This window comes from Ranitomeya imitator, chromosome 7 (genome assembly GCF_032444005.1).
Source record: "Ranitomeya imitator isolate aRanImi1 chromosome 7, aRanImi1.pri, whole genome shotgun sequence".
NCBI lineage: Eukaryota > Metazoa > Chordata > Amphibia > Anura > Dendrobatidae > Ranitomeya > Ranitomeya imitator.
In genome coordinates this window covers 31,558,252-31,571,373 of record NC_091288.1, presented here as the reverse complement: position 1 = coordinate 31,571,373, position 13,122 = coordinate 31,558,252, and the positions used below count along the sequence as shown (strand labels likewise).

General features: G+C 45.5%; 1 protein-coding gene across 1 annotated transcript in view; it reads right to left on the bottom strand.

The window, feature by feature from the left end:
* The window catches only part of TANC1 (tetratricopeptide repeat, ankyrin repeat and coiled-coil containing 1), a 212,194-nt gene that overhangs the window by 128,553 nt on the left and 70,519 nt on the right, over window positions 1–13,122 (bottom strand). The window contains exon 2 of the mRNA XM_069732997.1: window positions 12,573–12,642. Within this exon, the coding sequence (XP_069589098.1) occupies window positions 12,573–12,630 (58 nt within the window). The 5' untranslated portion in view covers window positions 12,631–12,642. The remainder of the gene's footprint in view (window positions 1–12,572; window positions 12,643–13,122) is intronic.

The following is a 13,122-nucleotide window of genomic DNA, read 5'->3' as shown; positions in this document are numbered from 1 at the left end:
GGAATATTCTGGTTCGGGTATATCATGACCCCCGTCACATGACCCCCGTGACATGACCCCCGTCACATGGGGGGGGGGGCCCACAGTGTCTGAACAGCCCGGGGCCCTGGCTACCCTTAATCCACCCCTGCCATCCCTTACCCACCTCTTCAACCTATCACTAACTTCTGGCACCTTTCCTTCTGCTTTCAAACATGCCACAATGACGCCTATCCTTAAAAAGCCAACCCTCGATCCAGCTGCTATGTCCAGCCCAATATCGCTGCTCCCATTCGCTTCCAAACTCCTGGAGCGTCCATGCTGAAATTTCCTCCCACCTCTCATCTAACTTGCTCTTTGACAATCTACAATCTGGTTTCCTGTTATGTTTGCTAATGAAAGGTGTTATGAAGGCAATCCAGAGACACAGTGTGCCTAGCGATCAGAGCGCACACAGTGATCTGACCAATACCCAAAAACAAAAGAACGAGCTCTGAGACGTGGAAACTCTGTAGACTGCACACCTGATCCTATCCTAAACACAACTAAAAGCGGCTGTGGATTGCGCCTAACAACTACCTATGCAACTCGGCACAGCCTAAGAAACTAGCTAGCCTGAAGATAGAAAAATAGGCCTGACTTGCCCCAGAGAAATACCCCAAAGGAAAAGGCAGCCCCCCACATTTAATGACTGTGAGTAAGATAAAAAGACAAAACGTAGGGATGAAATAGATTCAGCAAAGTGGGGCCCGATATTCTAGACAGAGCGAGGACAGTAAAGCGAACTTTGCAGTCTACAAAAAACCCTAAAGCGAAAACCACGCAAAGGGGGCAAAAATGACCCACCGTGCCGAACTAACGGCACGGCGGTACACCCTTTGCTTCTCAGAGCTTCCAGCAAAACAAAAGACAAGCTGGACAGAAAAAAGGCAACAAAAAAACAAAAAAGCACTTAGCTATACAGAGCAGCAGGTCACAGGAACACTCAGGAGAAGCTCAGATCCAACACTGGAACATTGACAAGGAGCCAGGATAGCAGCATCAGGTGGAGTTAAGTAACGAAGCAGCTAACGAGCTCACCAGAACACCTGAGGGAGGAAGCTCAGAAGCTGCAGTACCACTTGTGACCACAGGAGTGAATTCAGCCACAGAATTCACAACAGTACCCCCCCTTGAGGAGGGGTCACCGAACCCTCACCAGAGCCCCCAGGCCGACCAGGATGAGCCGCATGAAAGGCACGAACAAGATCGGGAGCATGAACATCAGAGGCAAAAACCCAGGAATTATCTTCCTGAGCATAACCCTTCCATTTAACCAGATACTGGAGTTTCCGTCTAGAAACACGAGAATCCAAAATCTTCTCCACAATATACTCCAATTCCCCCTCCACCAAAACCGGGGCAGGAGGCTCAACAGATGGAACCATAGGTGCCACGTATCTCCGCAACAACGACCTATGGAATACATTATGTATGGAAAAGGAGTCTGGGAGGGTCAGACGAAAAGCCACAGGATTGAGAACCTCAGAAATCCTATACGGACCAATAAAACGAGGTTTAAATTTAGGAGAGGAAACCTTCATAGGAATATGACGAGAAGATAACCAAACCAGATCCCCAACACGAAGTCGGGGACCCACACGGCGTCTGCGATTAGCGAAAAGTTGAGCCTTCTCCTGGGACAAGGTCAAATTGTCCACTACCTGAGTCCAGATCTGCTGCAACCTGTCCACCACAGAATCCACACCAGGACAGTCCGAAGACTCAACCTGTCCTGAAGAGAAACGAGGATGGAACCCAGAATTGCAAAAAAATGGAGAAACCAAGGTAGCCGAGCTGGCCCGATTATTAAGGGCGAACTCAGCCAACGGCAAAAAGGACACCCAATCATCCTGGTCTGCAGAAACAAAACATCTCAGATATGTTTCCAAGGTCTGATTGGTTCGTTCGGTCTGGCCATTAGTCTGAGGATGGAAAGCCGAGGAAAAGGATAGGTCAATGCCCATCCTACCACAAAAGGCTCGCCAAAACCTTGAAACAAACTGGGAACCTCTGTCAGAAACAATATTCTCAGGAATGCCATGCAACCGAACCACATGCTGAAAGAACAAAGGTACCAAATCAGAGGAGGAAGGCAATTTAGCCAAGGGCACCAGATGGACCATTTTAGAAAAGCGATCACAGACCACCACAAATGACAGACATCTTTTGAGAAATGGGAAGGTCAGAAATGAAATCCATCGAAATATGTGTCCAAGGCCTCTTTGGGACCGGCAAGGGCAAAAGCAACCCACTGGCATGTGAACAGCAGGGCTTAGCCCTAGCACAAATCCCACAGGACTGCACAAAAGTACGTACATCCCGTGACAGAGATGGCCACTCTCTGGTACCAAAGATTCCAGGATGACCAGCCAACACCGAACAATGAAGTTCAAAGATAACTTTACTAGTCCACCTATCAGGGACGAACAGTTTCTCCGCTGGACAACGATCAGGTTTATTCGCCTGAAATTTTTGCAGCACCCGCCGCAAATCAGGGGAGATGGCAGACACAATGACTCCTTCCTTGAGGATACCCGCTGGCTCGGATAAACCCGGAGAGTCGGGCACAAAACTCCTAGACAGAGCATCCGCCTTCACATTTTTAGAGCCCGGAAGGTACGAAATCACAAAGTCGAAGCGGGCAAAAAATAACGGCCAACGAGCCTGTCTAGGATTCAAGCGCTTGGCAGACTCGAGATAAGTCAAGTTCTTATGATCAGTCAATACCACCACGCGATGCTTAGCTCCTTCAAGCCAATGACGCCACTCCTCGAATGCCCACTTCATGGCCAGCAACTCTCGGTTGCCCACATCATAATTACGCTCAGCGGGCGAAAACTTCCTGGAAAAGAAAGCACATGGTTTCATCACTGAGCAATCAGAACCTCTCTGTGACAAAACCGCCCCTGCATCAACCTCGACCTGGAACGGAAGAGAAACATCTGGCTGACACAACACAGGGGCAGAACAAAAACGACGCTTCAACTCCTGAAAAGCTTCCACAGCAGCAGAAGACCAATTAACCAAATCAGCACCCTTCTTGGTCAAATCGGTCAATGGTTTGGCAATGCTAGAAAAATTACAGATGAAGCGACGATAAAAATTAGCAAAGCCCAGGAACTTTTGCAGACTTTTCAGAGATGTCGGCTGAATCCAATCCTGGATGGCTTGGACCTTAACTGGATCCATCTCGATAGTAGAAGGGGTAAAGATGAACCCCAAAAATGAAACTTTCTGCACACCGAAGAGACACTTTGATCCCTTCACAAACAAAGAATTAGCACGCAGGACCAGAAAAACCATTCTGACCTGCTTCACATGAGACTCCCAATCATCTGAGAAGATCAAAATGTCATCCAAGTAAACAATCAGGAATTTATCCAGATACTCACGGAAGATGTCATGCATAAAAGACTGAAACACAGATGGAGCATTGGCATCACTAGATACTCAAAATGACCCTCGGGCGTATTGAATGCAGTTTTCCATTCATCTCCTTGCCTGATTCTCACCAGATTATACGCACCACGAAGATCTATCTTAGTGAACCAACTAGCCCCCTTAATCCGAGCAAACAAGTCAGATAACAATGAAATTTAACAGTGATCTTATTAAGAAGGCGGTAATCAATACACGGTCTCAGCGAACCATCCTTCTTGGCTACAAAGAAGAACCCTGCATCCCAGTGGTGATGACGATGGGCGAATATGTCCCTTCTCCAGGGATTCCTTCACATAACTGCGCATAGCGGCGTGTTCGGGCACGGATAAATTAAATAAATAATCGACCTTTAGGGAATTTACTACCAGGAATCAAATTGATAGCACAATCACAATCCCTATGCGGAGGTAGGGCATCGGACTTGGGCTCTTCAAATACATCCTCTGAATACAAGAACTCTGGGACCTCAGAAGGGGTGGATGACGAAATCGACAAAAATGGAACATCACCATGTACCCCCTGACAACCCCAGCTGGATACCGACATGGAATTCCAATCCAATACTGGATTATGGCAACCCCAACACGACCACATCATGCAGATTATGCAACACCAGAAAGCGAATAACTTCCTGATGTGCAGGAGCCATGCACATGGTCAGCTGGGCCCAGTATTGAGGTTTATTCTTGGCCAAAGGTTTAGCATCAATTCCTCTCAATGGAATAGGACACCGCAAAGGCTCCAAGAAAAACCCACAACGTTTAGCAGAATCCAAATCCATCAGATTCAGGGCAGCGCCTGAATCCACAAACGCCATGACAGAAAACGACGACAAAGAGCATATCAAGGTAATGGACAGAAGAAATTTGGACTGTACAGTACCAATGACGGCAGACCTAGCGGACCGCTTAGTGCGCTTAGGACAATCAGAAATGAGTGGAATCACCACAGTAGAAACACAGCCCATTCAGACGTCTGTATTCCTGCCGTTCAACTCTAGTCATAGTCCTATCGCACTGCATAGGCTCAGGTTTAACCTCAGGCAATACCGCCAAATGGTGCACAGATCTGAATGGCCAAAGACAAAGACTCATTCAAACCATAGGAAATCCCACCATGACATCCTTAAGAGCCTCAGAGAGACCCTTTCTGAACAAAGCTGCCAACTCCACTGAGTGAGTACTGACCATTTCTTAAATTTCTGACAATATAGTTCTATATCATCCTGACCCTGGCACAAAGCCAGCAAATTTTTCTCAGCCTGATCCACTGAACTAGGCTCATCGTACAGCAATCCGAGCGCCAGGAAAAACGCATCGACACTACTCAATGCAGGGTCTCCTGGCGCAAGAGAAAATGCCCAGTCTTGAGGATCGCCGCGCAAAAAAGAAATAATAATCAAAACCTGTTGAATAGAATTACCAGAAGAATGAGGTTTCAAGGCCAGAAATAGCTTACAATTATTTTTGAAACTTAGAAACTTAGTTCTGTCTCCAAAAAACAAATCAGGAATAGGAATTCTTGGTTCTAACATAGATTTCCGATCAATAGTATCTTGAATCTTTTGTACATTTATAACGAGATTATCCATTGAAGAGCACAGACCCTGAATATCCATGTCCACACCTGTGTCCAGAATCACCCAAATGTCAAGGGGAAAAAAAAAAATGAACACAGAGCAGAAAAAAAAAAAATGATGTCAGAACTTTTTCTTTCCCTCTATTGAGAATCATTAGTTTGGCTCCTTGTACTATTATGTTTGCTAATGAAAGGTGTTATGAAGGCAATCCAGAGACACAGTGTGCCTAGCGATCAGAGCTTCCAGCAAAACAAAAGACAAGCAAAAGAAAAAAAAAAGGCAACAAAAAAAACAAAAAAGCACTTAGCTATACAGAGCAGCAGGTCACAGGAACACTCAGGAGAGAAGCTCAGATCCAACACTGGAACATTGACAAGGAGCCAGGATAGCATCAGGTGGAGTTAAGTAACGAAGCAGCTAACGAGCTCACCAGAACACCTGAGGGAGGAAGCTCAGAAGCTGCAGTACCACTTGTGACCACAGCCACAGAATTCACAACAGTTTCCGCCCCCATCCCATCCCATCCCTCAACTGAGACAGCCCTGACCAGAATCACTAACGAACTACTTACCTAATGGACACTTAAATACTGTACTCTTCCTTCTAGACCTGTCTTGTACTTTCGACACAATCCTCCCAAGACCTCCTTCTCTCCTCCACACTTATTTGCTCCTCATCCAATCGCCACCAAGACTTCTCCCGAATATCTCGCCATCGCCGAATATCTCCCCTGGAATTCTCTGCCCCAACTCTCCGACATTCAGATCCTTCAGACAAAACCCCGCTCCTCATCACTACCGGAGCTCTTTCAACCTACTGTTGAGAATTACAGGACGTATCTGTAATTTGCATGTAACCCCTAAGATGTACCTAAGAATTTTCTTTCTAGAATAAGAAAGTGGAGCGGGTAAAAATGAACTTCAGTGTGGACTGAGACGTGGGCTGAAGGCGACAAGCGGCTGGGTGAGTGAGTTTGCGAAATCTTGGATGTAGATTCTTCTCTACTTCTCTACTTCTGTATAGATTCACTATTTACACTATTTACACATTTAGACATTTAGACATTTACACATTTAGACTTTTTTTTCCAGGATGGATGTGGATGTGAGCGAGTGACCAGATCAGAAGCTGTACATCACAGAAGTTAAAATAAATTTATTATTTAATATTATTAAATACTAAAGATTAGTATTTAAAGATTAGTATTGAAAGATTTAAAGATTAAAAATATATGAAAATCATGTGTTTTTATAAATCTTTATGAGAGCATTGAGTAATTTTCAAAATCAAAAAATGTAAACAAAAATGCAGTATCATAATATTTCTCAAAATATCAAGAACATTGATCCAAGCAGACACATCACAATCACTTCAACATACCTACCTAAAAGATGAGCAAAACCGGTTATATTATACTCACCCGATGATGAGCATCGCAGTCTTCATCAGATGACATCCTCTTCTGGTCTTCACGCTGCAGCTCCGGCACAGGTGTACTTTGTCTGCACTGTTGAGGGCAGAGCAGAGTACTGCAGTGCGCAGGCACTGGGCCTCTGACCTTGCCCGGCACCTGCGCACTGCAGTACTCTGCTCTGCCCTCAACAGGACAGACAAAGTACGCCTGCGCAGGAGCGGCAGCGTGAAGACCAGAAGAGGACATCCTCTGATGAAGATAGGAGGCACCAGACCAGACCACAACAGGACTGCCCCTGGCTGAGTATAATCCAACCTGTTTTTAGGATACATCGGGGGCTTATCTATTCCGGAACGCTGTAGATAAGCCCCTGATGCCGGAGGGCATCAGGGAGTGACAGGTTCCCTGGACCGTTCCTGTATGTCTTTAGAAGATGAGCACGAGGAGAACATACAAACTCCTTGCAGATGTCATCCAAGGTGGGATCAGAACCCTGGACTCCCATGCTGCAAGCGCCAGTCTTCACCACTGGGCTACCGTGCTTCTTGGAAAAAAGGCTGATCTTTGGCAAAGTCATTGATACGACCAGCACCATGAAGATGAGAAAAAGTTTAGCAATTCTTTTGAAACTTCCCATTGCGGGGCCAGAACCGTGGTCTCCCATGCGCTACGCAGCAGTCATTACCACTGGGCTACCGTGCTAGTTGGAAAAAAGGCTGATCTTTGGCAAAGTCATTGATATGACCAGCACCATGAAGATGAGAAAAAGTTTAGCAATTCTTTTGAAACTTCCCATTGCGGGGCTAGAACCGTGGTCTCCCATGTGCTAAGCAGCAATCATTACCCAGTGGCTACTGTGCTGGTTGGAAAATAGGCTGATCATTGGCAAAGTCATTGATATGACCAGCACCATGAAGATGAGAAAAAGTTCAGCAATTCTTTTGAAACTTCCCATTGCGGGGCTAGAACCGTGGTCTCCCATGCGCTAAGCAGCAGTCATTACCACTGGGCTACCGTGCTAGTTGGAAAAAAGGCTGATCTTTGGCAAAGTCATTGATATGACCAGCACCATGAAGATGAGAAAAAGTTTAGCAATTCTTTTGAAACTTCCCATTGCGGGGCTAGAACCGTGGTCTCCCATGCGCTAAGCAGCAGTCATTACCACTGGGCTACCGTGCTATTTGGAAAAAAGGCTGATCTTTGGCAAAGTCATTGATATGACCAGCACCATGAAGATGAGAAAAAGTTTAGCAATTCTTTTGAAACTTCCCATTGCGGGGCCAGAACCGTGGTCTCCCATGCGCTAAGCAGCAGTCATTACCACTGGGCTACCGTGCTAGTTGGAAAAAAGGCTGATCTTTGGCAAAGTCATTGATATGACCAGCACCATGAAGATGAGAAAAAGTTTAGCAATTCTTTTGAAACTTCCCATTGCGGGGCCAGAACCGTGGTCTCCCATGCGCTAAGCAGCAGTCATTACCACTGGGCTACCGTGCTAGTTGGAAAAAAAGGCTGATCTTTGGCAAAGTCATTGATATGACCAGCACCATGAAGATGAGAAAAAGTTTAGCAATTCTTTTGAAACTTCCCATTGCGGGGCTAGAACCGTGGTCTCCCATGCGCTAAGCAGCAGTCATTACCACTGGGCTACCGTGCTATTTGGAAAAAAGGCTGATCTTTGGCAAAGTCATTGATATGACCAGCACCATGAAGATGAGAAAAAGTTTAGCAATTCTTTTGAAACTTCCCATTGCGGGGCTAGAACCGTGGTCTCCCATGCGGTAAGCAGCAGTCATTACCACTGGGCTACCGTGCTAGTTGGAAAAAAGGCTGATCTTTGGCAAAGTCATTGATACGACCAGCACCATGAAGATGAGAAAAAGTTTAGCAATTCTTTTGAAACTTCCCATTGCGGGGCCAGAACCGTGGTCTCCCATGCGCTAAGCAGCAGTCATTACCACTGGGCTACCGTGCTAGTTGGAAAAAAGGCTGATCTTTGGCAAAGTCATTGATATGACCAGCACCATGAAGATGAGAAAAAGTTTAGCAACTTTTTTGAAACTTCCCATTGCGGGGCTAGAACCGTGGTCTCCCATGTGCTAAGCAGCAATCATTACCCAGTGGCTACTGTGCTGGTTGGAAAATAGGCTGATCTTTGGCAAAGTCATTGATATGACCAGCACCATGAAGATGAGAAAATGCCATCCCTCAGGGGCGAATTATCAGAGGGTCAATATGGGCGGTAGCCCAGGGCCCAGTGGTCTGGGGGGGCCCTGGGCTACTGCACAGATTGACCCTCTGATAATTATCTGTGAATTGCCGGCGGCCGCCACCGGCATTTATGTGCCCCCCCACCGTAGCCGGTGGGCAGAGAGAGGGGGCCCGCATCGGGATCCTTCTCATCTGCTCACCGGGCCCCTTGCAGCGCTGCGGCGGTTTCCTATTGACGTGCGGGCGCGCTCCCGCACGTCAATAGTTAACAACAGCCGCCAGCCAATTGGAGGCTGGCGGCTGATGTCGGCCGCAGGCGCACACGTTGCCGGCGTCTGACGTCATTGTCTGCTCTGCTGCAGGGAGCTCACCGCCTGGAGCGCGGACAGGTGAGACTGCTTGTTTTTTTTTTTTGTTTTTTTTTTATAACGGAGGACACTGGGGCAATGCTGGAGGACACCGGGGCAGATGGCTGGAGGACACCGGGGCAGATGGCTGGAGGACACTGGGGCAATGCTGGAGGACACTGGGGCAATGCTGGAGGACACTGGGGCAATGCTGGAGGACACCGGGACAGATTGCTGGAGGACACCGGGGCAGATGGCTGGAGGACACTGGGGCAATGCTGGAGGACACCGGGGCAATGCTGGAGGACACCGGGACAGATTGCTGGAGGACACCGGGGCAGATGGCTGGAGGACACCGGGGCAGATGGCTGGAGGACACTGGGGCAATGCTGGAGGACACCGGGGCAATGCTGGAGGACACCGGGACAGATTGCTGGAGGACACCGGGGCAGATGGCTGGAGGACACTGGGGCAGATGGCTGGAGGACACTGGGGCAGATGGCTGGAGGATCAGTGTCCCAGTGGGCAATGCTGGAGGACACTGGGGCAGATTGCTGGAGGACACTGGGGCAGATTGCTGGGGGACACTGGGGCAGATTGCTGGAGGATTCTGGTTCGGGTATATCATGACCCCCGTCACATGACCCCCGTCACATGACCCCCGTCACATGACCCCCGTCACATGGGGGGGGGGCCCACAGTGTCTGAACAGCCCGGGGCCCTGGCTACCCTTAATCCACCCCTGCCTATAAGACATCAATGTCCCGGAGCAGACAGCGCAATAATGGCACTGCATTGTGTTTCTTTCACTGGACTATTGTTGTCAGTAGTGGACACAGAAGCTGCGGTGAACGGAAAATATCAGTAGGCGATAAGATTTAGGTCTTATATTTAAAGGCAATCCGAAGACCTTATTAGTCTCAAATGGAGGCATTAATAATTTTAATGAGGGCCCTCTGGAAACAACTTTTTAAAGGAGTACTTGGGGCCATTATACCCACCAAAGGAGCACAAAGAGCATTTATTAAGGGGCATTATGTGAGCACAAAGTTTGATGGAGTTATTCGTAAATCTAAATATCACGAAATTATATTAACCACAATTCTCTAATAAACGGATATATTTCCAATAACAGAGCTCTTGTATTCCGCATATACGATTAAAATAGACATTTTCTATGGTCAACTTTATATTTATATAGGAAGGCGTAAATCTGGGTTTAAGCTTCATTTGTAAGCTACTACAGCTGCAGCCAAAGCGTCTGCCAACGGGTTGTGGGAAATAAAGTTATAATATTATAATAACGCATTATTAGGGAATTGTATCAACTGCAAATGTTTAAAGATGAAGCGACACATTAAAAAGCATTTTAAGTCTATTTTAGTGCATGTTTATAGCGTAGCTCTCGAGCAGATTGACACCAGGCCCTCACGTGGTATAATTACGGCCAGGACTCTGCTCCGAGGCCTGGAGCCATATTCAGCCTTCATCTTACTTGGTGGGCCAAACGACACAAAGTTCTAGAGAAAATGGGTACATGCAAAGTTTCTTCAAAGAAGGGTTAACATTTCAACAAAGTGGTCCCGAAATAAAGCAATTATCTCTAAGCTCAGGTGCCCCAAGGCAACTGTCAATATCTGAGCCAGCACCTGAGTATCTGCTTTGAGCCGTTGAAAAGGAAGAGCGAAGACGAGAAGATGTATGCATCCATGGTTTGTGCAACATGGAGACTGTCACATCTGAATACTTCTAATAAATTTCACATCAAGGATACAAAAAAAAATGGTTTTCTATTGGAAATGGCTTCAGGAAATGCGCCTTCTTTGCACATAGAGCAGTTTTTCAAAATTTTCACAGCAGAACTTCCAAGTAATTGAGGATTTATGAGATTTGGAATTTAGATTGACAGTGTCCATTCAGTTTCTGCTCCAAAAACTCCTCAAAAGACATTACGAGCACATAGCCTTTGGATATATTTTGGAGGAACTTTTCATTTTGTGAAGCAGTTTTAAAAAATTTTCTAGCCTTTTTGAGGAGTTTTTTTTTTGTTGAAGCATTTTTTGCAGCCATTTGATTGGCATACCACAATTTTGGGGGGATTTCTATTGTGGAAATCTTAAATATCTAGCTAACATTTTAAGACATTGAGCAGCAAACGAAGACATTAAGGTAACAACGTAAAAGCACTCAGACTTGGGCTAAATTCAGATGACCTTGAAAAAAGGGTCAGAGTACGGATTGTGATGTCTGGACTGTCCGAAAGTCTTCTGACCTGAACTCATCGGTCTCATATACAAGAATGACGCTGCTGCATTTCGATAAGGAAACCAGCAACCGGACCAGACATCTCAATCCGCACTTGGACCGGTGTTTCTAGGAGGTCTGAATTTGGCCACAAGAGTAAAAAAAAATTAAAAAAAATGTAAAAAAATGCGATGAAAATCTAAAAAGAAATTCCTTTTCCTTTATGGGCAACTGAGCAAAATGGGCCACATTTATATTTTCCGTGTTTACCACGATTACTCGGATTAAAATATGAAAAGCAAAAAAAAAAGAGTTAAAGTTTCATGAAAATTCATGCAAAAAAAAATTGTAGAAAAAAAAATACTGGATTGTTTCTTGCATTCGTGTTCACATCTTTATTCCCTGTATACAAAAGGCATCCTATAGTACGTACAATAGGCAGATGCGGCCATTTATGAGTTTAGGTGGGGGCAGAGGGAAAAATAAAAAAAATAAAAAAAAAGTGAATCCATTGATAAAGATTTATTGCTTCATCATTACAGAGAAAAGCAATAAATGCCTTAGACAAGTAAAGAAATTTACGACAGAAAATCCCAGATATGCAAGATATTTGCAAGTGGGAGTCGTGACTGTGCAGTCTGGAAAAGAAGATCAGAGAGCAGAAAACAAATCCTTATCACTACGGTGGATAAACCGGAGGAGGAAACATCAGATGAGGCACGCAATCTTCAGATCTATCTGCTGCCTCTTAAAATAATGGCCATGATCACCAACCTAACGCCCTTGAACAAATAAAACCCCTCATACACTGTATATGGCTGCCAATATAAAAACATTGTTTGGCCAGATGCAACCTCAGCCAGCTTTCCCTTACACAAGAGAACTCGCTCTGATGAGCGCTCTAATGTTCTCTACGAGAGATGCTGCTGGACATTTCTGGAGGTGGCTTATCTCACCAAGAACAAAATGACTGACAGTCCAAAATCTGACATGCTGGACCCTTATTTTCCCCTGACATTTATCGGGGAAGAATCGGGGCCCACATAAACAATAGACTGTCGTCTGAACCTATTGGTATCGGTGGATTTGGCCAACGGTCTTCTGTATGGGGTGACTTAGATTGTCCCTCAAGCTAGTGCAAGCTACCAACAGTATCACCAAGCTTATAACTAATTTGAAAAAGACTGATTGCTGTGGACATACGACCTATCAATCAGGTTTGTTAGAACATCAACTCCGAAAACTGATAATTAGGCTCGGGAATAATCAACTCAACCATTTAACCCATGAGAAAAACAAATTATCCAAAACCAACCTTGATTTCTGTTGTTCTTTACGCCCTCTCGGCTCTTCTTTAAAACTGCTTTTAACATTTTCACAGAGTTCTGTAATAGAAAAAAAAAACATTAAAAAAAATAAGTAAACTTATTAGTATCCAACATGACCATCATTTCTCATTCTCAGGTATGAAACGTTTGCAACGGAAATTCAAGAAGAATCAGGTTGACCAAACATCTCCCAGTGGATAGCGAGTGTAATCCATGGCCAAATAAACTTTAGGGAGACAAAAAGACCAATAGTAGAATTAATGTGTGGCTAGGCAGAGAAACAAAGACTGGATGGCCAAATCTTACCGGAGCCCCAATGGCTTGACATGCGTAGTCCCATGAACTATGCCTCAGGAACTGAGCGGTGCATAGGTCCTTAGTGAGCCTTCGAGTAACTGCCGCCCGACACTTATAGGTGACATATTGTCCATCACGAGAACCCCCTCCATCTGACTCCTTCCCTTCTCTATAATTCTTTTGCATCAGACATACACCAAATATTATTCATTTCACTTTTTTTTTTTTTGCAGAAGGGTG